Raw genomic sequence first — 26,598 nt, 5'->3', positions numbered from 1 at the left:
GGGACAAAAGACAAGCCTTCGCGTACCGTGACGGGGCTTGGTCCAAGTTTCTAGAAGTGGTCAACAGCGATACGCGATCGCTGTTGAACCTACGTGTCACACCCTCAAAATCCACTAACGGAGTTTTACCGTCGGAGGGTGTGAACTAACAAGATCGGAATCATTAGTTATAATCAAACCATAAGTAAAGTTTTCAAACCACGAAACATTTAAGTGTAAATAAGTGCGGAAGCGTAAAATCATAAACCAAGTGTTGCGTCACGCAGGACCACTTAAAGCCCAATTAATGACAATTTAAAAACAAGTTTGCAAAAACGATAGAGTTCAATGTAATGCATGTTCCTATACCGCGCGCCCGCCTCGGCTACCTGAGAATAACATACTAAAAGTGTCAACACGGGGTTGGTGAGTTCACAAGTTTATATAAATAAAGCGTTTGCGTTTGCGTTTTGCATTTGCGTTACCAGATAATGTTAAATCAATTATATATCTATAGGTAGCTAGCCTATAAAACAAGTATTACTAAGTGTTCGACACCGAAGCTGACTGTTTATCAATTGCCTTGCCACCATGTCTGCCACGACCATGGAAAATGTGTTAGCCAAGATTACACCCACTCGACCTCCAGTCGAGTTTAGCGTTGGGTGGGGTTTGTCAAACCCAGTAGTACTACTCAACAGTGACTTGCTATTATCCAAATATTAAACGGTTCGATGTTATGAAGGACTTTAGTTGGTTCGTTTACCACTTAGCCTTTACAAGTGATATATAACTAATAACAAAATTTAAAGAGTTTTGGAGTATGTTATCTCCCCCAAGTAAAAAGCATTTAAAAGAGTAAAAGGGGAACGTGAAACTCACTGTTTGCGAAGAATTCAAAAACAAGTCAACCAAGAGATGCGCGTCACAGAAAATCCTCACTAGCGTTCTAAAACAAGAATGAGATTTTCTAAGTGTTGGAAGTATTATTGTGTCTCTAGACTCGGCACATAATACCTATGCATGAGATACGTTTCGTGTTTCGTTTGTGAATTGTGTGTCTCAACAAACACATTGGTGATACGTTACATGTGTGAACAACTACTTACGTGTCAAGTATTAATATTGTATATTACTAGCAATTATTCTCCACAAGGTCAGTTTAGTCAAAATCATGGCAATTATCTAACAACAAGTACGTTTCATGTATTTTCGCATAATTCAGCAGTTAGTTTTATCAAGACAGATTTCTACTTGAAAGATTACTCTATTCAACAGATCACAACCTATCGATTAATTCACCAAAAATCGTCACAAAATCACACATGAGTTAGGTTTCCAGAACTATTTTTATTGTATTTTTATTCCACATAGTTTACTCACAAAGACCAAAACATTACAGTAAACTCACAGCAGTCAAAATCATGCGCAACAGAATGATATTTGTTATTCCCGTTAAATGGTAATTCCAATTAATGCAAGAGCAATTGGGTTAGGTTTTTAACTCAACATGTTAACTCTCAGAAGTGGAACCAACCCATTTGGTCTTGTAGTTTATGAGATATGATAATTACAAAACAGCCTAACAGCAGACCTCACAATTCAGACTTGCACTTCAGTTTTGTAAAATAATAAAAGTTAACTTTTACACGTCCAAAAATTACAACTTGGACTTTATAGAAACTAGACTCAACCTAGTACACTGTAGTGATAATAATTTCTACCAATTACCACATTAACATTAAGTTACAGTCGTCTAAACATAAACTTAACAATCTGTCCAGTACCAGTTTACATCAAAACTCAACATAACAATAATCTATGAACCATAATCCATGCATATAACACTCTAGACACAATATTTACCAACCATGCATATCAATCTCACATTAATTACATAGTTAGAGTTTTTCTTGAAAGTTTAAATCAAAGAACAAGTGATTAACAAACAACAATAACACAACTAGTTATCAATTCACTAGCTAATCATCATCAAGCATATAACCAAACCCTAACTCATCTTAATCATCAATTTTGTGACCTAGGGTTTTGGATTAACCCATTCAATATCAAAATTAAACATATAGAATGCATAGAGTAGTTGTTAATACCTTCCTAGCACCTTAATTCTTCAACCAAACTTGAAAACTCCTTGTGTGTATGTGTGTGTAGTGTGACGGCAGCCAAGGGAGAAGGGGAGGGGGGGGGGGGCGATCGAGTTTAGGAGGGGAGGGAAGAGGTTAGGGTTTTGTTATTATTTAATAATAACATGTTACACAATGGCCCCTCTACTTTTAGTTATTACTTTTCTAGCATAAAATAGCTTTTTGCATCTTGAGTTAATGTTCTACACATAATTATCAAATAAAACATAAGCCTAACACATAATTATCAAATACTTATTGTTTTGATGTTTATCGTTTATTCACCAATGGTTTGCGTCAACTCATTTGCGTTTCGGTGCAATCCCGAAAGACTACATGTGTAGTGATTGTCAAGCGTCATTTAAAACCCTAGTTTAAATGTAATGAGATGTGCGTTATAGATCAAGTGATTTTAGTATTTGTATAATAGCGAGTCATTGTTGAGTAGTAATACTGGGTTTGACAAACCTCACCCAATGCTAAACTCGACTGGAGGTCAAGTGGGTGTAATCTTGGCTAACACATTTTCCATGGTCGGGATAGACATGGTGGCAAGGCAATAATAGCGAGTCACTGTTGAGTAGTACTACTGGGTTTGACAAACCCCACCCAACGCTAAACTCGACTGGAGGTCGAGTGGGTGTAATCTTGGCTAACACATTTTCCATGGTCGTGGCAGACATGGTGGCAAGGCAATTGATAAACAGTCAGCTTCGGTGTCGAACACTTAGTAATACTTGTTTTATAGGCTAGCTACCTATAGATATATAATTGATTTAACATTATCTGGTAACGCAAATGCAAAACGCAAACGCAAACGCTTTATTTATATAAACTTGTGAACTCACCAACCCCGTGTTGACACTTTTAGTATGTTATTCTCAGGTAGCCGAGGCGGGCGCGCGGTATAGGAACATGCATTACATTGAACTCTATCGTTTTTGCAAACTTGTTTTTAAACTGTCATTAATTGGGCTTTAAGTCGTCCTGCGTGACGCAACACTTGGTTTATGAATTTACGCTTCCGCACTTATTTACACTCAAATGTTTCGAGGTTTGAAAACTTTACTTATGGTTTGATTATAACTAATGATTCCGATCCTGTTAGTTCACACCCTCCGACGGTAAAACTCCGTTAGTGGATTTTGAGGGTGTGACAGATTGATATCAGAGCCATTGGTTATAGCGAACTAGAATTGCATGCATACTAGACTATAACCGCAACGACCCATTAGTTATAACTATACGCTCTGCATATATTATATTTAGTCATTCGTTATCCTTATCTCTTTACCTCATTCACTCATGCGCGCGCGTACACGACTTACCTGTAGGGATGTCGACGCCACCATCATCATCATCATCCGACCAGGTGACTCATGCCCATGGAAATGGACCGCAGCTACCTACCTCGTCGCCACCCCGAGTAGCCCCGGAACTAGAAGCCCCTGCACCGAAGAGGTATCGCCTATCTGGAGGCATGTACGACGACGAAGTTAGCTGGGATTGGTACCCGAGTCTGATCAAGCATACGGTTTATCGCGAACAAGTTCCCCCAATACCTCACCCGAGCCGCCCTGCATATCCCAACACCCTACCACCCATAACCGAACCAATAGAGCGAGTTCTCGCAGCTGTTGTTTCCTGTTTAGAGCGTGACGCGGGTTTTATGCGCTCGGCGAGAGCGAACGTTTCCGGATTGATAAGAGATGGAACCGAGGCTAGGGAGGAAATTTCCCGCCTGACAGCGGCTATGAAGGAAGTGTAGGATACTAATGATCAGCAGATGAAGATTATGAGAAAAATGCAAGCAGAGATGATAGATTTGCAAGAGCAGCTTCTTGTGGCGAGATCCCGGACAGAGATAGCTCTAGAGCGTTGCGATATCTTACAGACGCAAATTGCTCAGAATGCAGCAGAACCTGAGGAAGAACCTGAAGAAGGACCTGAGGAAGATCCCGAGGAGGAACCCGAAGAGGAACCGGAGGAAGAACCGGCTGAGCCGGAGGCACACTCAGAGGTGTCCTCAGACGATGACATCTAAGGATGATAACACCTAGATGGAGGGGTTGTCTCCATCCAAACTATTATTTTCTATGATTTAAAGGATTGGTTTTAAATACTTTTTAGCGAATACAATGGTTTTAATCATGAATTATTATTTGGATTATTATATGGTTGTGATGTGATGTTTGCTTCTTTTATTTGTTTTCTTTCTTACCTACCTTTTATTACATGTATGGTGTGTTGCATATGAAACCGAGAATTCATGTCTAATATTTTATGCTGTGATTCTAGGAGATAGCTGGAAGAAACGCTGGGCATGGTCGCGGTAACATCAACCTAACCGCAGCAGAACTCCAAACCCTATTGAATGGCTATGCGGCGGCAGCTCTAGCCGCATATGTTCATAATCAAGCCGGAGGTCCAGCTGGAGCATGTACTTTCAAGAACTACCTGGATTGCAAGCCCAATTCGTTTAAGGGCACTGAGGGAGCCATAGGTTTCCTGCGTTGGGCTGAGAAGGCAGAATCGGCTTTCGAGATGTGTAACTGTCCACTCTCCAGTAGGGTCAAATTTGCTGCTGGAACACTGGCAGATTCTGCTCTCACTTGGTGGAACTCCAATGTGCAAATTCTTGGGTTGGAATTGGCGAACGCTATGAACTGGGAAGAGTTCAAAAATATGATGCGGGAAGAGTATTGTCCTAGAGAGGAAATCGCGAAGTTGGAATCCGAGTTTTTGTCGTTGAAAATGGTGGGTTCCGAGATTGAAGCCTACACCATCCGTTCCCACGAGCTAGCAGTAATGTGTCCACGGATGGTAGACTCGCCGAGTAAGAGAATCGAGATGTATATCGATGGGCTGGTACCACAAATTCAGGGTATGGTGACGTCTTCCAAACCGGCTACAATTCAACAAGCGATCCGGTTAGCTCACAAACTGACGGACCAGCCAGTGACACAAGGTGCGTTACCACTTAGAGGTTCAACCTCTAAAACCCGTGAAAACTTAAGCACTGACAACAACAACAACAACAACAACAACAACCACCCGAGCAATGGAAAGAGGAAATTCGACAACACCAGGTCCTCATCATCGAACCCCTCACAGCAACAACACTACCGTAAGCCCGAACTCACTCGAAGCTTCAATAATCAGGGTTTCAACAATAACAACAACGGAGGCGGGCAGGTTTCGAGTGGCTATGCTGGGAAATACCCGAAATGCAACAAGTGAAACTATCACCATGCTGGCTCATGCAACCGTATCAAGTGTCTGAGATGCGGAAAAATGGGTCATCAGGCCAAGGAATGTAGGGGAGACCTAGCGGTAAAGGGTGCTCCTAAACAACCTACGGCGACTAAAGGGTGTTTCGAGTGTGTCAAGAGGGTCATTTCAGGAAGGATTGCCCCAAACTAAAGCAGAATAAGAACAATGGAGGCAGCAACAGTGGCGGAAGCAGTGGTAAAGGTAGAGCTTTCGTCATTGGGTTGGACCAGGCCCGCAGCGTTCCGAATGTGGTTACTGGTAAGTTTCCTGTGAACGACTGTTTTGCTTCTGTTTTGTTTGACACTGGAGCTGATAGGAGTTTTGTATCGAATGCCTTTAGTAAACTCTTAGACTTAACTCCAACCCCGTTAGATGCTAAGTTTCCTGTTGAATTAGCTGACGGTAAGTCTATAGAAACAACTCATGTACTTGCGGGATGTAAGTTAAAACTGTCGGGTCATACTTTTGATATCGACCTCATACCTTTTACACTTGGTAGTTTCGATGTCGTTGTCGGCATGGACTGGCTATCCGAGAACCGAGCGGATATTATATGTCACGACAAGATAGTCCACATCACTACCCCTTCCGGCGAGATCATTTCGATCCAGGGCGAGAAGAGCGGCATGACTACAAGTGTTATCACCCTCATGAAGGCGCAAAAATACCTACGAAAGGGTCATCCAACAATTTTGGCCCATATTGTCTAGAAACCCGCGGAGGAGAAGCGAATCGAAGACACGAAGACATACCGATTGTGCGAGATTTTCCGGAAGTCTTTCCGGAGGATTTGCCTGGACTCCCACCTATTCGACAAGTCGAGTTCCAAATCGAATTGACCCCCGGTGCAGCACCCATAGCACGAGCCCCGTATCGGCTTGCACCAGCAGAGCTTCAGAAGTTGTCCACCCAATTGCAAGATTTGTTGGATAAGGGTTTTATCCGACCTAGCTCATCACCATGGGGAGCCCCTGTCTTATTTGTCCGAAAGAAGGACGGGACTTTCCACATGTGCATCGACTACCGAGAGCTGAACAGGGTGACGATCAAGAACCGTTATCCCTTACCCCGAATTGATGATCTGTTCGACCAGCTGCAAGGATCGAGTTACTACTCGAAGATCGATCTGAGATCTGGTTACCATCAATTAAGAATGCGCGAAGAAGACATTTCAAAGACGGCATTCAGAACTCGGTACGGTCACTATGAGTTTTCGGTTATGCCTTTTGGCTTAACCAACGCACCAGCCGTATTTATGGATCTCATGAACCGAGTATGCAAGGCGTACCTCGACAAGTTTGTGATTGTTTTTATTGATGATATCCTCGTCTACTCCAAGAACAAGACCGACCACGAAGGACACCTGAGGTTAATCCTAGAATTGCTAAAGAAGGAACAACTGTACGCTAAACTCTCGAAATGCGAATTTTGGCTTCGCGAGGTTCACTTCTTAGGACATGTGATCAATGAGAATGGTATCCATGTCGATCCTGGTAAAGTAGAGGCCATCAAAAACTGGGAAGCACCTAAGACTCCGACTGAGGTGCGACAATTCCTAGGACTGGCTGGCTACTACCGACGTTTTATCGAGGGATTTTCAAAGATTGCTCAACCCCTCAACGCTTTGACTCACAAGGGTACTAAGTACAATTGGGGTGACGCGCAGGAATCTGCCTTCCAACTGCTGAAAACCAAACTCTGTAGCGCCCCTATCCTAGCCCTCCCCGAGGGAACGGAAAACTTTGAGGTGCACTGTGATGCATCGATACAAGGTCTCGGTTGCGTGTTGATGCAACTCGAGAAGGTTATAGCCTATGCCTCTCGACAACTACGGATTCACGAGAAGAACTACACGACCCATGACTTGGAACTCGAAGCTGTGGTGTTTGCTCTTAAGATATGGAGGCATTACTTGTACGGTACCAAGTTTACCATTTACACCGACCACAAGAGTCTCCAACATATCTACGATCAGAAGGAGCTGAACATGCGACAGCGTCGTTGGGTCGAGCTGCTTAAGGATTATGATTGTGCCATCAAGTACCACCCTGGCAAGGCCAATGTAGTGGCCGATTCTCTCAGCAATAAAGAAACCGATAAACCTAGACGAGTGCGAGCATTACAACTCACGATTCACGCCAACTTACCCGATCAGATTCGCGATGCGCAACTCGAAGCCTTGAAAGATGATAATCTCCCATCAGAACTTATGCGTGGCATGAACAAGCAACTTGAAACCAAATCGGACGGGGTCCGATATTTCGAAAACTGGATTTGGGTCCCTCGATATGGAGAGTTGAGAACTCTAGTGATGGACGAAGCACACAAGTCCCGATATTCCATCCACCCTGGCTCAGATAAAATGTACCATGACCTAAAGGCACTTTACTGGTGGCCAAACATGAAAGCCGACATTGCCACCTACGTGAGCAAATGCTTGACTTGTGCAAGAGTCAAAATAGAATATCAGAAACCATCTGGTCTGCTACAGCAACCGGAACTTCCAACGTGGAAATGGGAACACATTTCCATGGATTTCATGACGGGATTACCCAAAACACCGACGGGATGCGATACCATCTGGGTGATCGTTGACCGGTTGACTAAGTCTGCACACTTCTTAGCAATCAAGGAATCGAACAAAATGGAAAGACTGACTCGCATCTATATGAAAGAAGTAGTGTCTAAACATGGAGTGCCTGTCTCAATCATATCTGATGGAGATTCCCGTTTCACTTCGCACTTTTGGAAGTCACTACAGATGCACTAGGCACCCGCCTTGATATGAGCACAGCATACCATCCTCATACGGATGGGCAAAGTGAGCGCACCATTCAGACCTTGGAAGACATGTTGCGTGCATGCGTGTTGGATTTCAGAAAAAGTTGGGAACCTCACTTACCTTTGGTAGAGTTTTCGTATAATAATAGTTATCATGCAAGCATTAAAGCAGCGCCGTTTGAAGCGTTGTACGGACGGAAGTGTCGATCACCTCTTTGCTGGGCAGAGGTGGGTGATAGCCAAATCACCAGTCCAGAATTAGTACTTGAAACCTCTGAAAAGATTGTCCAAATCTGAAACCGCATGGCAGCAGCACGAGATCGCCAAAAGAGTTACGCCGACAAGCGTCGAAAGCCTCTTGAATTTCAAATGAACGACCAAGTATTACTCAAAGTCTCACCTTGGAAAGGTGTGGTTCGCTTCGAAAAGCGAAACAAACTCAATCCACGATACGTTGGCCCCTACCGGATAACTGAACGCATTGGTCCGGTGGCGTACCGACTGGATCTACCAACGGAACTCAGTAGCGTACACAATGTATTCCATGTATCCAATTTGAAGAAATGTCTTTCCGATGAAACCCAAGCAGTTCCTTTGGACGAGTTGCAGGTTGATAAACAGCTACGCTTCATAGAAGAACCAGTCGAAGTTTTGGATTAGGAAACCAAACCACTCAAGCACAGCTCATTACATTTAAACTAGGGTTTTAAATGACGCTTGACAATCACTACACATGTAGTCTTTCGGGATTGCACCGAAACGCAAACGAGTTGACGCAGACCATTGGTGAATAAACGATAAACATCAAAACAATAAGTATTTGATAATTATGTGTTAGGCTTATGTGTTATTTGATAATTATGTGTAGAACATTAACTCAAGATGCAAAAAGCTATTTTATGCTAGAAAAGTAATAACTAAAAGTAAATGGGCCATTGTGTAACATGTTATTATTAAATAATAACAAAACCCTAACCTCTTCCCTCCCCTCCCAAACCCAATCGCCCCCCCCTCCCCTTCTCCCTTGGCTGCCATCACACTACACACACATACACACAAGGATTTTTCAAGTTTGGTTGAAGAATTAAGGTGCTAGGAAGGTATTAACAACTACTCTATGCATTCTATATGTTTAATTTTGATATTAAATGGGTTAATCCAAAACCCTAGGTCACAAAATTGATGATTAAGATGAGTTAGGGTTTAATTATATGCTTGATGATGTTAAGCTAGTGAATTGATAACTAGTTGTGTTATTGTTGTTTGTTAATCACTTGTTCTTTGATTTAAACTTTCAAGAAAAACCCTAACTATGTATGTAATGTGAGATTGATATGCATGGTTGGTAAATATTGTGTCTAGAGTGTTATATGCATGGATTATGGTTCATAGATTATTGTTATGTTGAGTTTTGATGTAAACTGGTACTGGACAGATTGTTAAGTTTATGTTTAGACGACTGTAACTTAATGTTAATGTGGTAATTGGTCGAAATTATTAACACTATTGTGTACTAGGTTGAGTATAGTTTCTATAAAGTCCAAGTTTGTAATTTTTGGACGTGTAAAAGTTAACTTTTATTATTTTACAAAACTGAAGTGCAAGTCTGAATTGTGAGGTCTGCTGTTAGGCTGTTTTGTAATTATCATATCTCATAAACTACAAGACCAAATGGGTTGGTTCCACTTCTGGGAGTTAACATATTGAGTTAAGAACCTAAACCAATTGGTCTTGCATTAATTGGAATTACCATTTAACAGGAATAACAAATATCATTCTGTTGCGCATGATTTTGACTGCTGTGAGTTTACTGTATGGTTTTGGTCTTTGTGAGTAAACTATGTGGAATAAAAATACAATAAAAATAGTTCTGGAAACCTAACTCATGTGTGCTTTTGTGACGATTTTTTGTGAATTAATCGCTAGGTTGTGATCTGTTGAATAGAGTAATCTTTCAAGTAGAAATCTATCTTGATAAAACTAGCTGCTGAATTATGCGAAAATACATGAAACGTACTTGTTGTTAGATAATTGCCATGATTTTGACTAAATTGCCCTTGTGGAGAATAATTGCTAGTAATATACAATATTAATACTTGACACGTAAGTAGTTGTTCACACATGTAACGTATCACCAATGTGTTTGTTGAGTCACACACAATTCACAAACGAAACACGAAACGTATCTCATGCATAGGTATCATGTGCTGAGTCTAGAGACTCAATAATAGTTCCAACACTTAGAAAATCTCATTCTTGTCTTAGAACGCTAGTGAGGATTTTCTGTGACGCGCATCTTTTGGTTGGCTTGTTTTTGAATTCTTCGCAAACAGTGAGTTTCACGTTCCCCTTTTACTCTTTTAAACGCTTTTTACTTGGGGGAGATAACATACTCCAAAACGCTTTAGATTTTGTTATTAGTTATATATCACTTGTAAAGGCTAAGTGGTAAACGAACCAACTAAAGTCCTTCATAACATCGAACCGTTTAATATTTGGATAATAGCGAGTCACTGTTGAGTAGTACTACTGGGTTTGACAAACCCCACCCAACGCTAAACTCGACTGGAGGTCGAGTGGGTGTAATCTTGGCTAACACATTTTCCATGGTCGTGGCAGACATGGTGGCAAGGCAATTGATAAACAGTCAGCTTCGGTGTCGAACACTTAGTAATACTTGTTTTATAGGCTAGCTACCTATAGATATATAATTGATTTAACATTATCTGGTAACGCAAATGCAAAACGCAAACGCAAACGCTTTATTTATATAAACTGGTGAACTCACCAACCCCGTGTTGACACTTTTAGTATGTTATTCTCAGGTAGCCGAGGCGGGCGCGCGGTATAGGAACATGCATTACATTGAACTCTATCGTTTTTGCAAACTTGTTTTTAAACTGTCATTAATTGGGCTTTAAGTCGTCCTGCGTGACACAACACTTGGTTTATGAATTTACGCTTCCGCACTTATTTACACTCAAATGTTTCGTGGTTTGAAAACTTTACTTATGGTTTGATTATAACTAATGATTCCGATCCTGTTAGTTCACACCCTCCGTCGACAAAACCCCGTTAGTGGATTTTGAGGGTGTGACACTACGTCATCGTGTACCGCAATGACGTGGCCTGACACGTATGACACCTTTTCACCACGTGTCCACACGTGGCACACCGGTCGCCACGTGTCCCGACACGTGGCCGCACGTGGCATGTTGTTCGCCACGTGTTAACACGTGGCACATCGTCTGCCACGTGGCAAACCTACGTTGTGACGCATCTGGGCTACGTCGCGCTACGCGACGGGGTCCTTGGTACCCGTCGCGTACCGCGATTGGACACCAGATTTTGCCTATAAATAGCAAGGTCCGGGTCTTCACAAATCACACCCCAAAACCTGCTCTCATACCTCTCTCTAACATCTAACTAAACCTCGAAGTTTGTGCCAATGATCCACCTCGAAAACCGTGCCCGAATCCTCGTTAAACGTGCCATACTACGATATTTGTACCACTCCTCAACAACGTTCCAAACAAGAAGGCGGTGCTAATTTTATATCCCGACAATCATCTCGAAGTGCGTGCCGTGAAGTGTTGGTGCCTCGAGAAGTGTGCCAACGAGAAGTGGCGATCAAAGCGAGTATTGAAAAGACTAAGCGGTGTAGAAGTGCTGCTCGAGTATCTAGAGAATTATAAGCCAAGTTAAGGTAAGTATAATGCCCGACTAAAATAATAAAATATTATAAAGGCTTAATACCCTAAGTCGGAATTAGACTCGATGCTTATGAAAAGAAAATATATAACAAAGAAAAGAAAAGAAAGAAATATATAAGTGTAGATATATGTATATATATATATATGTGTGTGTGTGTGTGTGTGTGTGTGATTTTATATATAATTCTTTGTTATGAATATTATTTAAGTAATAAGGGTATTCATTAAATAATAAAAGAAAAAGAATACGTTTCTTAGAAAAAAAGAAACGTCAGGTTTTTATAATAACTAAAGGTTTATATATATTGCTTTTAAAACTAAAGGTTTTAAAGTAAAAGATTATTGAACTAAAGGTTCATCGAGATAAATAAGACTAAAGGTCTTAAGCCGGATTGTATATCCGACTAATAAAAGTTATACTCGTACTATAGGTGCGAGATAGCAAGAAAGAGAACGCAAGGACGGTGTTGGAAACCGATCCCGATCAAAGGTGAATACGCCCCACTTTTACAAACTTGTTTTCAAACAAATAAATGTGTTATGTGTAAAACTTTACATGAGACCAAGTGTCTCTAAAAACATTATGAATAAGAGTAAAAGCCTAGCCCTCAGGCTGTACTATACGTTTGTCTGGATCCTTATATATGTGGAATGCGGTGGGCACATCGCACCATGCCTGGTCACGACCTCCAGCCACGATGGGCCGAACCAAAGTATGTTCGAGTGAGAATGACCTTGTGTATATATATGGTACCTAAGTACGTCGAAACGCTGCGGTGTTTTGCTGGGGTGACCTGGTGTAGAGACTCGAGTTTATAATGAGGTTTTGACATTGTTATTCCTAAGCCAAGATGGGCCGAGGCTTCCGTAACCCTCGAGGGGTAACAAAGTAAAAGAAAATATTTTGCGTCAGCATATTCACCATCAAATGTTTGCTGACGTATTTTTATAACATTTTGCAGGTAACCAAGAATAGAGCTTGAAAGACAAAGGGCTCAAGAATCCGATGGCTTGGATAATTTTGTTTGAATATTAAAATATGATGATTTTGTTAAACAAGTAAACTTATATGGAACTTTTGTTCCATCTTTTGTAATGTAAATATTTTAACTTTAAATCCACATGTTTATAAAGTCTTCCGCTAATAACCCGTAACTCTGATTTATATACAAATGTGGTACCAATTGTCGGGCCACACTCCTAGGCCTAAGATGGGGGTGTGACAGAAACAATCGAACTGATTAATATTGGATGATAGCGAGTCAGTGTTAAGTAGTACTATTGGGTTTGACAAACCCCACCCGACTCTAAACTCGACTGTAGGTCAAGTGGGTGTAATTTTGGCTAACACAATACCATGGTTGTGGTTGACATGGTGGCAGAGCAAACGTATAGTCGGTCAGCTTCGGTGTCGAACACTTAGTAATACATGCTTGATAGGTTAGCTACCTATATATATATATATATATATATATATATATATATATATATATATGAATAACTAAATCTGGTAACGCTAAAACGCAACGATTATTTTACTTAAACCTGTGAACTCACCAACCTTGTGTTGACACTTTTAGTATGTTTATCTCAGGTAGCCGAGGCGGGCGCGCGGTTAGTAATGATGTTTGATATAACTACTGACTACGATCCTGTTAGTTCACACTCTCAAACAGTAAAATTTCGTTAGTGGATTTTAAGAGTGTGACAATAAGCCTATTTAAAATATATTTGTTTAACGCTAATTATGAGTATCATGTATTATTCACATGATTTCACTTTGAATTGTGAAAATGAAAATATGCAGAAATCAGAGTAGGAAGTGAGTTTTATTACACCAGTTGATCAATATGTTGGTATGAGTGGTTCAAAATAATTTTTAAAAGATTCTCATATGTAGGTTTCAGATCGTGTAATAACCTTTTGAGAATTAAGAACCTTTAAGAATTATTTTAGATCACACATTTCCAATTGATAATTCAAGTTGTTGCAGGGGCGGACATACCTTAAGCCGAACCGTATCCTCCGCTACGGCTCAAATTTTTACGGATAGTGTAAAAAAAAAATTTTGGTCGATTTTCGTGTTTCGTTACGGCTGGAAAAAAATAACGTTACCGCTCAGATTTGAAGCCCAACTAATATATGTTTTAAAGTGCCAATGAATAGTCATTGGTGCGGTACGCTCTACCAAACGAGGCAATCGTGTTAGGCATCATGATCACAACGTAAAACGGGAACATATTCATGTCTTTGTCATCGGCTTCTATGTCGATCCGGCGATCATGATTTGGGTTGATCTTGTCAGGAAGCACCGTGGTGTTAACTGCCATTTTGATTGAATTTGAGGTTACGGGATTAATAAATAAAGAAACAAAAAATTATGGGAGCGATCGAGTTGGTGTTGGTAAGATTGAAATGGAGGTTTTATATATATATAGATAAACAGAAAAAAGACGTTACTGTTATAATATTACTACAAGATTAGCAATTATTCCTTAAACTTGAAGAGTTGAAGATGACAAAACAAACAAGAACATAAGAGATATACATATATATTTCGTAACTCCTTTTGATTGTCTATCTCACTTATTGTTACAAATATAAGATATATATACACACTTTACATTCACTATTTGGGGGACATAAGCTAATAATTTGATTGAAGACTTTCACCATCCACATTTTTACCCACACGTTAGTTGAAGACTTTCACATGCAAATGTTTCCATCCATTCACATGGATGTTTTACCCACACATTAGTTGAAGACTTTCACATGCAAATGTTTCCATCCATTCACATGGATGTTTTACCCACACGTTATAACACTCCCCCTTGGATGAAACATTTTCAAACTTCGGGATATTGAATTACTGCCTCATTAAAAACCTTGCTAAAGAAAAACCCAATGGGAAAAAACTTTAGCTAAGGGAAAAAGAGTGCAGTATATAGCTCCCCCTCAAATTGCAGGTCGTTACATTGTTCGTACATGGCGCATGCCAATATCATGAACATGTTTCCTGAATGTTGCTGTGGGAAGTGCTTTTGTGAAAAGATCAGCTGAGTTGTTGCTGGACTGGACATATCTCATTTCAACCTGATTGTCTTTAATAAGGTCTCGAGTATACTCAAAGTATCTTGGTGGTATATGCTTTGTTCTGTTACTTTTGATATATCCTTCCTTCATTTGCGAGACACAAGCTGCATTATCTTCATAGATAGGAGTTGGAATTCGATCTTTCTCTAGTCCACAAGAAATCAATATGTGTCGTGACATAGATCTTAACCATACGCATTCTCTTGAAGCTTCATGCAATGCAATGACTTCAGCATGATTTGAAGATGTTGCAATGAGTGTTTGTTTCTGAGAACGCCATGAAATCGCAGTTCCTCCATTCTTAAATACGTATCCAGTTTGAGATTTTGCTTTATGAGGATCAGATAAATAACCTGCATCTGCATAACCAACTAATTGGTTGACAAGAATGGAAATGTGTCATACAAAAGTGTCGGTGTGTTACAACACTCTCCCTTGGATGACACCATTTCAAAACTTGGGGTCTTGAAGTACTGCCTCATTAAAAACCTTACTAAAGAAAAACCCAATGGGAAAAAACTTTAGCTAAGGAAAAAAGAGTGCAGTATATAGCTCCCCCTCAAGTTGCAGGTCGTTACATCGTCCTTACATGGCGCATGCCAATATCATGAACATGTTTCCTGAATGTTGCTGTGGGAAGTGCTTTTGTGAAAAGATCAGCTGAGTTGTTGCCGGACTGGACATATCTCATCTCAACCTGATTGTCTTTAATAAGGTCCTGAGTATACTCAAAGTATCTTGGTGGTATATGCTTTGTTCTAACACTTTCGATATAGCCTTCCTTCATTTGCGAGACACAAGCTGCATTATCTTCATAGATAGGAGTTGGAATTCGATCTTTCTCTAGTCCACAAGAAATCAATATGTGTCGTGACATAGATCTTAACCATACGCATTCTCTTGAAGCTTCATGCAATGCAATGACTTCAGCATGATTTGAAGATGTTGCAATGAGTGTTTGTTTCTGAGAACGCCATGAAATCGCAGTTCCTCCATTCTTAAATACGTATCCAGTTTGAGATTTTGCTTTATGAGGATCAGATAAATAACCTGCATCTGCATAACCAACTAACTCTTCTTTTGAATCGTTAGGATAAAATAAACCTAAATCAGCAGTTCTTTTTAGATAACGAAAAATATGTTTAATACTATTCCAATGTCTTTTAGTATGGGATGAATTGAATCTTGCCAATAAATTAACTGCAAAATAAATGTCAGGTCTTGTACAGTTAGTAAGATACATAAGTGCTCCAATTGCACTGAGGTATGGTACTTCGGGACCAAGAATCTCTTCATTATCTTCGCAAGGGCGAAATGGATCATTGTCAACATTAAGTGATCTAACAACCATTGGTGTGCTTAAAGGATTTGCTTTGTCCATATTGAAACGTTTTAAGAGTTTCTCAGTATAAGTTGACTGATGTACAAGTATCCCATTATGCATATGCTCAATTTATAAACCAAGACAATATTTGGTTTTTCCAAGATCTTTCATTTCAAATTCTTTCTTTAAAAGAGCAATCGCTTCATTAATTTATTTTTGTGTCCCAATTAAATTTAGATCATCAACATACACAGCTATGATCACATATCCTGATGTTGTCTTCTTGATGAAGACGCATGGACAAATAAGATTATTTGTATATCCTTTGATTATCAAATAATCACTCAAACGATTGTACCACATCCTTCCAGATTGTTTCAGTCCATAGAAGGATCTTTGTAACTTTATGGAATACATTTCCTTAGGCTTTGAGCTTATAGCTTCGGGGAGTTTAAATCCTTCGGGAATTTTCATATAGATGTCACTGTCTAGTGATCCATACAAGTAAGCTGTGACAACATCCATAAGACGCATCTCTAAATTTTTAGAGAGTGCTAAGCTGATTAAATATCTAAACGTAATAGCATCCATGACAGGAGAATACGTTTCTTCATAGTCAATTCCTGGCATCTGAGAAAAATCTTGAGCTACAAGTCTTGCTTTATATCTTGTAACTTCATTTTTTTCATTTCGTTTTCTCACAAAAACCCATTTATATCCTACAGGTTTCATTGACTTTGGTGTAATGACAATAAGTCCAAAAACCTTTCGATTATTTAGGGAATTTAATTCAGCTTGCATGGCATCTTTCCATTTGTTCCAATCTTGTCGATTTTTACAATCATCTACAGATTTTGGTTAAGGGTCATCATTTTCTTCCATGATATCACTTGCCACAGAATAAGAAAATATATCATCAATACTTTCCATTTCATCTCGATCCCACATTATATGTGATTTACCATAGTTTATTGACAATTCTTTATTGGAATCATTTATTTCTTCCTGAGGAAATGTTATATCATTTATTCTTTCCTGAGGGAAGGTTTTGTCAATCATTCCTTCCTTAGGGTCAGTATCCTTCTCAGAACCCTTTCTTTTTCGAGGATTTTTATCCTTTGAACCGATTGGCCTTCCACGTTTTAAACGTTTTTGAGATTCATGAGGCGCATTATTATGGTTTTGCTTGCTTGGAATCTCAACTCGAGCTGGAGCATTAGCAGCTGGTATATGAGATTTAGTGACCCTGTTTATATCAGTAAATGCATTAGGTAACTGATTTGCAATTTCTTGTAGATGTATTATTTTTTGAACCTCTGTCTCACTTTGTTTTGATCTTGGGTCTAGGTGTAACAATGATGGCACACACCATGATATATCTCTTTCTTGCTTTTTCATTTCTCCCCCTAATGCTGGGAACATTGTCTCGTTAAAATGACAATCAGCAAAACGTGCTGTAAATACATCACATGTTAAAGGTTCAAGGTATCTTATGATGAAAGATGTTTCATATCCAACATATATTCCCAACCTTCTTTGGGGACCCAATTTTGTGCGTTGTGGTGGTGCAATAGGAACATACACAGCACAACCAAAAATTCTAAGATGAGAGATATTTGGCTCATTTCCAGAAACAAGTTGTGTGGGAGAGTATTTATGATTTGCACCTGGTCTCATGCGGATTAATGATCCAGCATGCATAATTGCATGACCCCAAATAGAAACAGGGAGTTTTGTCCTCATTATTAATGGTCTAGCTATTAGCTGAAGGCGTTTGATCAACGACTCGGCTAAGCCATTTTGTGTGTGTACATGAGCAACAGGGTGTTCTACAACAATTCCCACAGACATGCAATAATCATCAAAAGCATGTGATGTAAATTCTCCCGCATTATCAAGCCTTACTCTTTTAATGGTATAATCCGGAAAATGTGCACGTAATTTGATAATTTGAGCAAGAAATTTTGCAAAAACAACATTACGAGTCGATAATAAAGAGATATTAGACCATCTGCTGGATGCGTCTATTAAGACCATGAAGTATCTAAATGGTCCACATGGTGGATGAATTGGTCCACATATGTCACCTTGAATTCTTTCAAGAAACATTGGTGTTTCTTTATCGACTTTTAATGGCGAAGGCCTTGTAATTAATTTTCCAAGAGAACAAGATGTACATTGAGGCATTTTATCTATTTTATGGATCTTTTGACCTTTCAGTGGATGCCCATGTGTATTTTCAATGATCCTTTTCATCATTGTGGATCCTGGATGGCCTAATCTGTCATGCCATAAGTTTATGATACCAGAATCGCAACAATTTTCTTTGACTGCCATATGTGCTTGAGGCACATTTATATATGTATAATGCAAACCAGAATGGAGCATTGGCAATTTTTCCAATATTTGATCTTTGCTTATGATATGCAAATATTTTTCATTATTAACAGTCCTTGACTGAGTATCATATCCATTATGATATATGTTTCTGAAACTCAACAAATTTCTTGTTGATTTTGGGGAAAATAAAGCATTTTCTATTTTGAGCTTTGTACCATTTGGTAATGCTAAATTAGCTTTTCCCACTCCTTCTATCAAGTTTGTAGGACCTGATATTGTATTGATGATCCCTTTTGTTGGTTTCAGTTCATAAAAATATTTTTTAGATCTAAGTATAGTATGCGTGGCTCCACTATCCGCTATACATATATCTTCTTCATTTGTTTGATCTTGTGCTCCGGTGATTTTCATTTTAAATCTTGAAAAATATTAAGAGAAAAAAAATAAGTGTATAACGAAGACATATGATATTTTAATAAGAACTTTAATTGAAACACAAGTAGTACATGGAAGAGAAACTACATAATTAAAGATAATGAGAACACACTTAATAATTGCATCTAATTATAGTAGTCAAGCAACTTTGTTTCAAAGTTCCATCCCAAAGTCTTCAACGCTCAGCTCAGCATTGATATTATTAAAGTTATCAACATGGTTCACTTCTTTCTCTTTTCCTTTTAGAGAGGCTTGGTACAGTTCACACAGATGTGGAGCTGTGCGACAAACCTTTGCCCAGTGGTTTGTACTTCCACATCTAAAAGATGAAGTGCCATTTTTTTCGGACCTACCAGCTTCATTCCATTTATTTTGGTGGTTGGAATTAGTATTGTGTGGGACATGATAATTATTGGCTCTCTGGTTACGACCACGACCACGGCCACGACCACGACCGTAAGAGTTATTGTTCCATTTGAATGGATGCTTACGATCATTAAAATGCCTTTTGTCAAAATGACCACGTCCACGTCCACGGCCTCGTCCTCGACTTTGTTCCCATTTATGATCAGAATTTTTATGAGAACTTTTGTGAGCAACATGTGCTTCTGGTATTGCTAATGAACCCGTGGGACGAGATTGATGATTTTTCATCAATAATTCATTATTTTTCTCGGCTACAATGAGTAATGCATTTAGATCAGAGTATCTCTTAAAATTCTGCAAACGATAATGTGTTTGCAAGTTTATATTTGATGCATGAAACGTGGAGAAAGTTTTCTCTAACTTTTCTTCCTCTGTTACGGGATACCCACAAAATTCTAGCTTTGAACAAATTCGGTATAAAGCAGAGGTGTAATCATTTACCCTCTTAAAATTCTTGGAACCTAAGACTGTTCCATTCATCTCTAGAAGTAGGAAGTAAAACTTCCTTTAGATGACCGAATCTGCTTTTCAAATCTTCTCATATCATATATGGGTTATCATAATTAAAATACTCATGCTGTAGCAATTCATCAATATGTTTATGGATGAAAACATCAGCTCTTGCTTTATCCTGGTCAGAGCAATCATTGTATTCTTGGATTGCGTCTAACACATCCATAGATTTTAAATGTCTTTTGACATTTGCTGTCCAAGACATATAATTTTCTCCAGAAATGTTGAGTGCTGGGAATTCGAGTTTTGCTATATTTGACATTTTGTTGCTAAACATAATAGAGCAAATAATAAGATAAATATTAGAATCCATATATATCAATCAACAATGAGATACAATACATTGGTAGAGCTATAAACATATAAAAGAAAAAGAACATGCCGAACTCTTCAGATGGGAGATTAAAAATTAGAATGAGAAGTAGTATAAGCATTATAGTGACCAACATCAAAACCGGGTGAATCATTTTGAGAATTTTATCTTGGATAAATTTAATAAGAAGAATGTTTGTTGTAAATGAAATGGGGTTAATGATTGGTTATTTATAGTGGAGGTTTATAACCCATTTATAACGGTTATATTACCGTTTATAACGGTAATATTACCGTTTGTGTGTGTGTGTATATATATAATATATAATATTAATTATTTTAAAGTAAAATAATAAATAAGATATTAAATACAGTTTATTTTATAAAATATATATATAATTAGTATGCACAATAATAAAAATAGAATTGTTAGTGTAAATAAATCTAACTTCTAAAATAGTTATCAAATTTTAATAACAATGTTTATACACATTATTGCTATTACTCAGTATATTAGTTAGTATATGTATATGCATGATATATATCTAATGTACATAATTAAAGAAGTGTTTATGATGCTTATGTAGATACCTTTGTGTCTATTACCTTTCTTGGTTAGGATATAAGCGGCTCGTGCTGATAACGTGTTATAATATTACTACAAGATTAGCAATTATTCCTTAAATTTGAAGAGTTGAAGATGACAAAACAAACAAGAACATAAGAGATATACATATATATTTCGTAACTCCTTTTGATTGTCTATCTCACTTATTGTTACAAATATAAGATATATATACACACTTTACATTCACTATTTGGGGGACATAAGCTAATAATTTGATTGAAGACTTTCACCATCCACATTTTTACCCACACGTTAGTTGAAGACTTTCACATGCAAATGTTTCCATCCATTCACATGGATGTTTTACCCACACGTTAGTTGAAGACTTTCACATGCAAATGTTTCCATCCATACACATGGATGTTTTACCCACACGTTATAACAGTTACGGAAATATCGATGGGGTTTTTTAGAAATTGGAAAGTGACTTCCTAGTAAGTGACATGAAAAGCAAAGGAAGCCACACAGAGAAACTGAAGACTAGTATACAAAGGTGTAAACTACAACAATAGGTCCTCGAGCTTAATTTTTTGACATAGTTACCCCGAGTAGTTTTTAAGTTTAAACTTAGCTAGGATTTGATTGGTTTGTTATTTATATCGTAGTTTTGTTTTGATTTAATAAGCATATTATTTTGTTGCGTTCATTATATTTTTAATGTTTGGCCTCTTTTAATTGAGATGTGTAGGTCTTCTAGATTTGTAACGAACGGACACAAACATGTTGATTTTTTTATATGAACACAAATACTTGACTTATAAAAAAAGGGGGCGGTTGAGGGGTGGAAAACCTCAAATCGGGTCAAATGCATGAAAAATATCAAAGGAAGTTGATAAATTTGCAACTACCCCGATTACACTTTAAAGGACCTTTTATTACACTTTAAAGGAATATGATAAATTTGCAAAACTTGGTGGAATGGGTGATCTTGCTCGTGTAATGGCGGAAACTGGAAAACACACAACTTTTCCTTTGGGTTATCGGATATTGAAGCTAGCATTGGTTTTACCGGTTGCAACTGCAACCGTTGAAAAATGTTTCTCTAAAATGAAGCTTATCAAGACGGATTTGCCACAATCGAATGGGTAATGAGTATTTGAACAATGCTTTAGTTTGTGCGGTCGAAAGAGAAACGTTTGATAAAGTAAATGAAGAAGATGTAATGGCTCGGTTTCAAGCTATCAAAAACCAAAGAGGAGATATTTACAGCCCAACCTAGATCCACCACTGTTGGTTCGTTAACCCGGTTAGTTTAAATTTATTTGTTGTCGTGTTTTTTATATTTGTTTCGTTAACATTGTATTAAATATGTAGAAAAAAATTTTTTTGAGCGCTACGGCTCGGTTTCGAGTCTAGATCCGCCGCTGGACCTACTAGACTGTGTTACTGTATGACCAATACACTTGTTGTGTGAAACTTGTTTGGTATTTCCCTTTTTATAATTTTCGGTTTTTATTATTAATTATTTAGTGTCTTCGAAGTTTGAACAGTTGTTTTTATTAACTTCACACATCGATGAAGTGTCCTTGAAGTTTGAACAGTTGTTTTTATTAACTTCACACATCGATGAAGTGTCCTTGAAGTTTTCATTAACCTTTTAGCCAGCTTATGTAATTATTGTTGCTGTATGCGTACTTTAATTTGAAAGTCATTTAATACATAAGTCAAATGGCTATTCATAGATTTTCATAGATTTGAAATACCAAACAAAAGGGCGAGAAGAAGTCAAGTTTGGATCGTAAATATGTGTTTTTCAGATCCCATATTTTTGACGACGTTAAAGATATCCATCATGGGGCTAAGACTAAGACCATCCGTAGTCACCACAAGTTGTGGCGTTTTAGCCTACCCCCCATATATGATGTCCGGTTTCCAAAATTCAAATATAATGGTCGGTTCCGATTCACAACCCGACGACAAGACAGTGGCGGAGACACAAACCGACCTGAAACCACAACCCGTCCTGGAGATTCGTGGCGGTTTAAGCCAACATGGAGGCAGATGTGGGAGAAACCACTCAAAGAAACCCGTCGGCGAACCTCGGACTAAAAAGATAACTATACCGTGGAAAACTGACGAGTATGAACACCTTGCACGGGCGTGGTGCTCGGTATCAGAAGATCCCAAATGTTGTAAGTTTTTAAAATATATGTGTGTGTGTGTGTTTTAGAATAGACATTAAACTTGTGATATTTTTATTTTTTTAGCGAACTATCAAGAAATGAACGTATTTTGAACTAAATTAAAGATTTGTTCCATTAAATAGTCGGGGACCCGCGTCGGGAAAAACATTATGTAATGTCGAAATGGACCGATATAAACTCCAAATGCATGTTTTCCATACGATTTACTCTCGATCAGATGGTTGAAACGTGGGGTAGCAGTGTCGCTGACGCGGAGATCATTGAAAGGGTGTTGGTAGAGTTTTAACAGGGGTCGTGGACCTCCATTACATGAACTGTTGGAATCGATTGAAGTTTCACCCTAAGTGGTGTGCCGATAGCCCCGCTAATACCGAGATTTTTAGGCCTAACCAAAGTAGAACTTAATGTCTTCAAGTAAATTTGGACTTCGTCCAAAAATTTAAAAGGAAGGAACTGGACAACGAAATCGTGGTTTTAACAAACGAGCTATTCGAACACACCTAAGAGTCCAATCTATAAAAGCACTTCGGCATAATAAAATTTTTGAAAAATAAAACATTTAGTCTTTTTATTATTATTATTGTAATTTTATTTTTAAATTTAATGTATTTTTTAATGTAGTTTTTTTAATTTAATATTTATTTAAGTAATGAATTATTATTTAAAAAAATAAAAAAAAACTATAAAAGTAACCGGACGTCACATAACACAAAATGCCCAAAGGTGAAGAATTATAACTACACCCTCCTTTTTCAGAAAAACAAAACTCTGACAACACGACACATGACGTAAAATGCTTTTGACTAACACATGATCTAAATAACCACTTCTTAAACCATTACAAACGTACAAGAAAGTTGGTTAATATATTTTCACACCATATATATTATAGGCTTACATATATATTTTAACTCCCATAAAATATTCATCTTTGTGAAACTTTGTGAAAATCACAGTCTCCGGTTGCTGCAGGATGATGATCAGAACAATATTCTTCTTTGTGAAAATCACAGTCTCCGGTTGCTGCAGGATGATGAACAGAACCACCTAATGATTCTCTCACTCTACGTACATTCTGTTACCCAAAACAAATACAATCACTGTGAACAATTGATACCTGTAGGTCTGCATGCATTTGAACAGCTATTTAATTTAATTAAAGTAATTATAATACACGTACCTTTTGCTTGTAAACTAATGCAAGTTTAGAAAACTTGTGTAGTTGATTTGGGAGCTCAAATGGAATGGCACGGTAGATGACTGATCACTAGTACTCCCAAGTCCATTGTAACCACAAAAGCTTGATGGTAGTGTGTCTAGGTTTTGACTTACCAAAGGGTAGATTATAACTTTGTTCGAGTCATTTTTTTTAGCTAGCAATCTTTCTTTTGTACGTTCCCTAGCTCTTTCTCTAGCCTCTGCCCTTAACATTTTGACAGACTTGTGTTTTTGTTTCTTGTTTTGTCTTTCTTCATCTGATGATCTTGTCATGAGAATCTCTTCAAACACTTGACAATCGTCACCAAGAGACGAGCAGTGTTTGATTTCTTGAAGCAACTCCTTGATTGCGGCACCGGACTTGGTAAAGAGCCAATCTAGGGTTTTGCTTGCTTTGTCAAAACCTAGCAAATCTTGAAGACAAAAGAACTTTATCGCAACATCCATCGACATTCTCACCCTCCCATCTCTAGGTCCTTGAGCGGTCTCGATCTTTCTACGGCTATATTTCTTCGTGTTTGTGGCTTTGTTAACATACGGATAAATTACTGACTCTAGGAGTCCACTCTGGTCATCGTTCGAACTTTGTAACCCTAATCCTTGACCAAGAGGAGCGTTGTTTTCCTGAAAAAAACAATCTCCATTGACAAACTGGTTGCTAATATTATTATGGTGGTGATGGTTCAAGTGAATAATACCATCGTTTTCGAGCTCAAAGGAATAGCTAGAAGGAGAAAATGCATGGGTGGATGAAGGAAGTTGTTGAAAAATGTTTGCAGAAAACATGGTATATTTTACGGGAAAAAAAAAAGAATGATTGGCAATATATAGCTAGGTTTATTAATTCATGTAAAGAAAGTTTGAATATGAAGAATGCATCTGAATTCCCTTTTATGGAATATATTGGTATAAACTTTGTACATCCCAAAAATGTAAAAATGGACCATGCATGCACTATGGTATCATAGGTCATTGTAGAAATAAAATATGTATTTTATAATTGTCTCATTCCGTACGTTGTTAAACAGTGAAAAAATAACCTTCTCTGACGATAAAGACATACAAGAAGATTTGAGCTTCACTTGCTGATCGACTTAATCAATATCTATATTGGGCAGTGAGTAAATGCCCTTATGTCAATGTCAACCCATACCACCTTCAACCAAAACCTCTATGGCACCATCCTCTTTAATTTTATCCTAGGGTCTACGAGAGTTAGATGAATGCGAAAATCTTTAAACTTAGGAAGAATATTCTCACAATTTTTTTTATACACACATATATAAGGTTTTGATCAAATACAAATTAAATTAACATGTTAAACGTGATAATCAAATATAGTAATTATGTAATTAGTTTATCACTATATATTTAATTACATAATTACTCTACTTCTATCTCACGTTTAACACGTTAATAAATAACTGTTATTATAGGTGAGAACTTCTCTTTAATTTTCTTAATGCAGGAATCTGAAAATGCGAAACGGCCAAATCTAGAACGTGAAACAACGAAAATCCCACTAAATCAACTAAAAACCCATCCAGATCCATATGGGTAAATGCAACCTAAACACACCTGAAAGTACAATCCTTTCTCAAAAACACCTGCTAAATCTCAATATCTTAAGCCAAAAACTCTAAAACGAAGAACACAAAGAATACACCATTTTTGATTAATGAAAGCGATCCAAGACAACCCAGAGATGAGCATAATGGCTTTGATACCACTTGTAGGTACTCATGGAACACGTATCTAACCAGTGGCGGATCTAGACTCGAAACCGAGCCGTAGCGCTCAAAAAATTTTTTTTCCCCATATTTAATACAATGTTAACGAAACAAATATAAAAAACACGACAACAAATAAATTTAAACATGCATTTGGAGTTTATATCGGTCCATTTCGACATTACATAATGTTTTTCCCGACGCGGGTCCCCGACTATTTAATAGAACAAATCTTTAATTTAGTTCAAAATACGTTCATTTCTTGATAGTTCGCTAAAAAAATAAAAATATTACAAGTTTAATGTTTATTCTAAAACACACACACACACATATATTTTAAAAACTTACAACATTTGGGATCTTCTGATACCGAGCACCACGCCCGTGCAAGGTGTTCATACTCGTCAGTTTTCCACGGTATAGTTATCTTTTTAGTCCGAGGTTCGCCGACGGGTTTCTTTGAGTGGTTTCTCCCACATCTGCCTCCATGTTGGCTTAAACCGCCATAAATCTCCGGGACGGGTTGTGGTTTCAGGTCGGTT

General features: G+C 38.1%; 1 protein-coding gene across 1 annotated transcript; it reads right to left on the bottom strand.

Annotated features, from left to right (window-relative positions):
- Positions 1-24,033: 24,033 nt before the first annotated feature.
- LOC143529071 (transcription factor CYCLOIDEA-like) lies at positions 24,034-25,112 on the bottom strand. The gene is made up of 2 exons (XM_077024946.1): positions 24,441-25,112; positions 24,034-24,183 (listed from the first exon to the last, which is right to left on the bottom strand). The coding sequence occupies exons 1-2, from the start codon at positions 25,110-25,112 to the stop codon at positions 24,034-24,036; spliced, it is 822 nt and encodes a 273-aa protein (XP_076881061.1).
- Positions 25,113-26,598: the final 1,486 nt, after the last annotated feature.

The sequence above is a fragment of the Bidens hawaiensis genome, unplaced genomic scaffold, assembly GCF_021521415.1.
Source record: "Bidens hawaiensis isolate Kalapana, Puna unplaced genomic scaffold, B.hawaiensis_p1.1 tig00008460_1, whole genome shotgun sequence".
NCBI lineage: Eukaryota > Viridiplantae > Streptophyta > Magnoliopsida > Asterales > Asteraceae > Bidens > Bidens hawaiensis.
Note: the sequence above shows the minus strand (reverse complement) of the source record. Positions and strands in the feature narration are given on the sequence as shown.

Coding starts and splice junctions, on each gene's coding strand:
- LOC143529071 (XM_077024946.1), bottom strand. CDS start 25,112: ATGTTTTCTGCAAACATTTTTCAACAACTTCCTTCATCCACCCATGCA. Junction 24,184..24,440: donor AAGTTATAATCTACCCTTTG/GTAAGTCAAAAC, acceptor TTTGGGTAACAG/AATGTACGTAGAGTGAGAGA.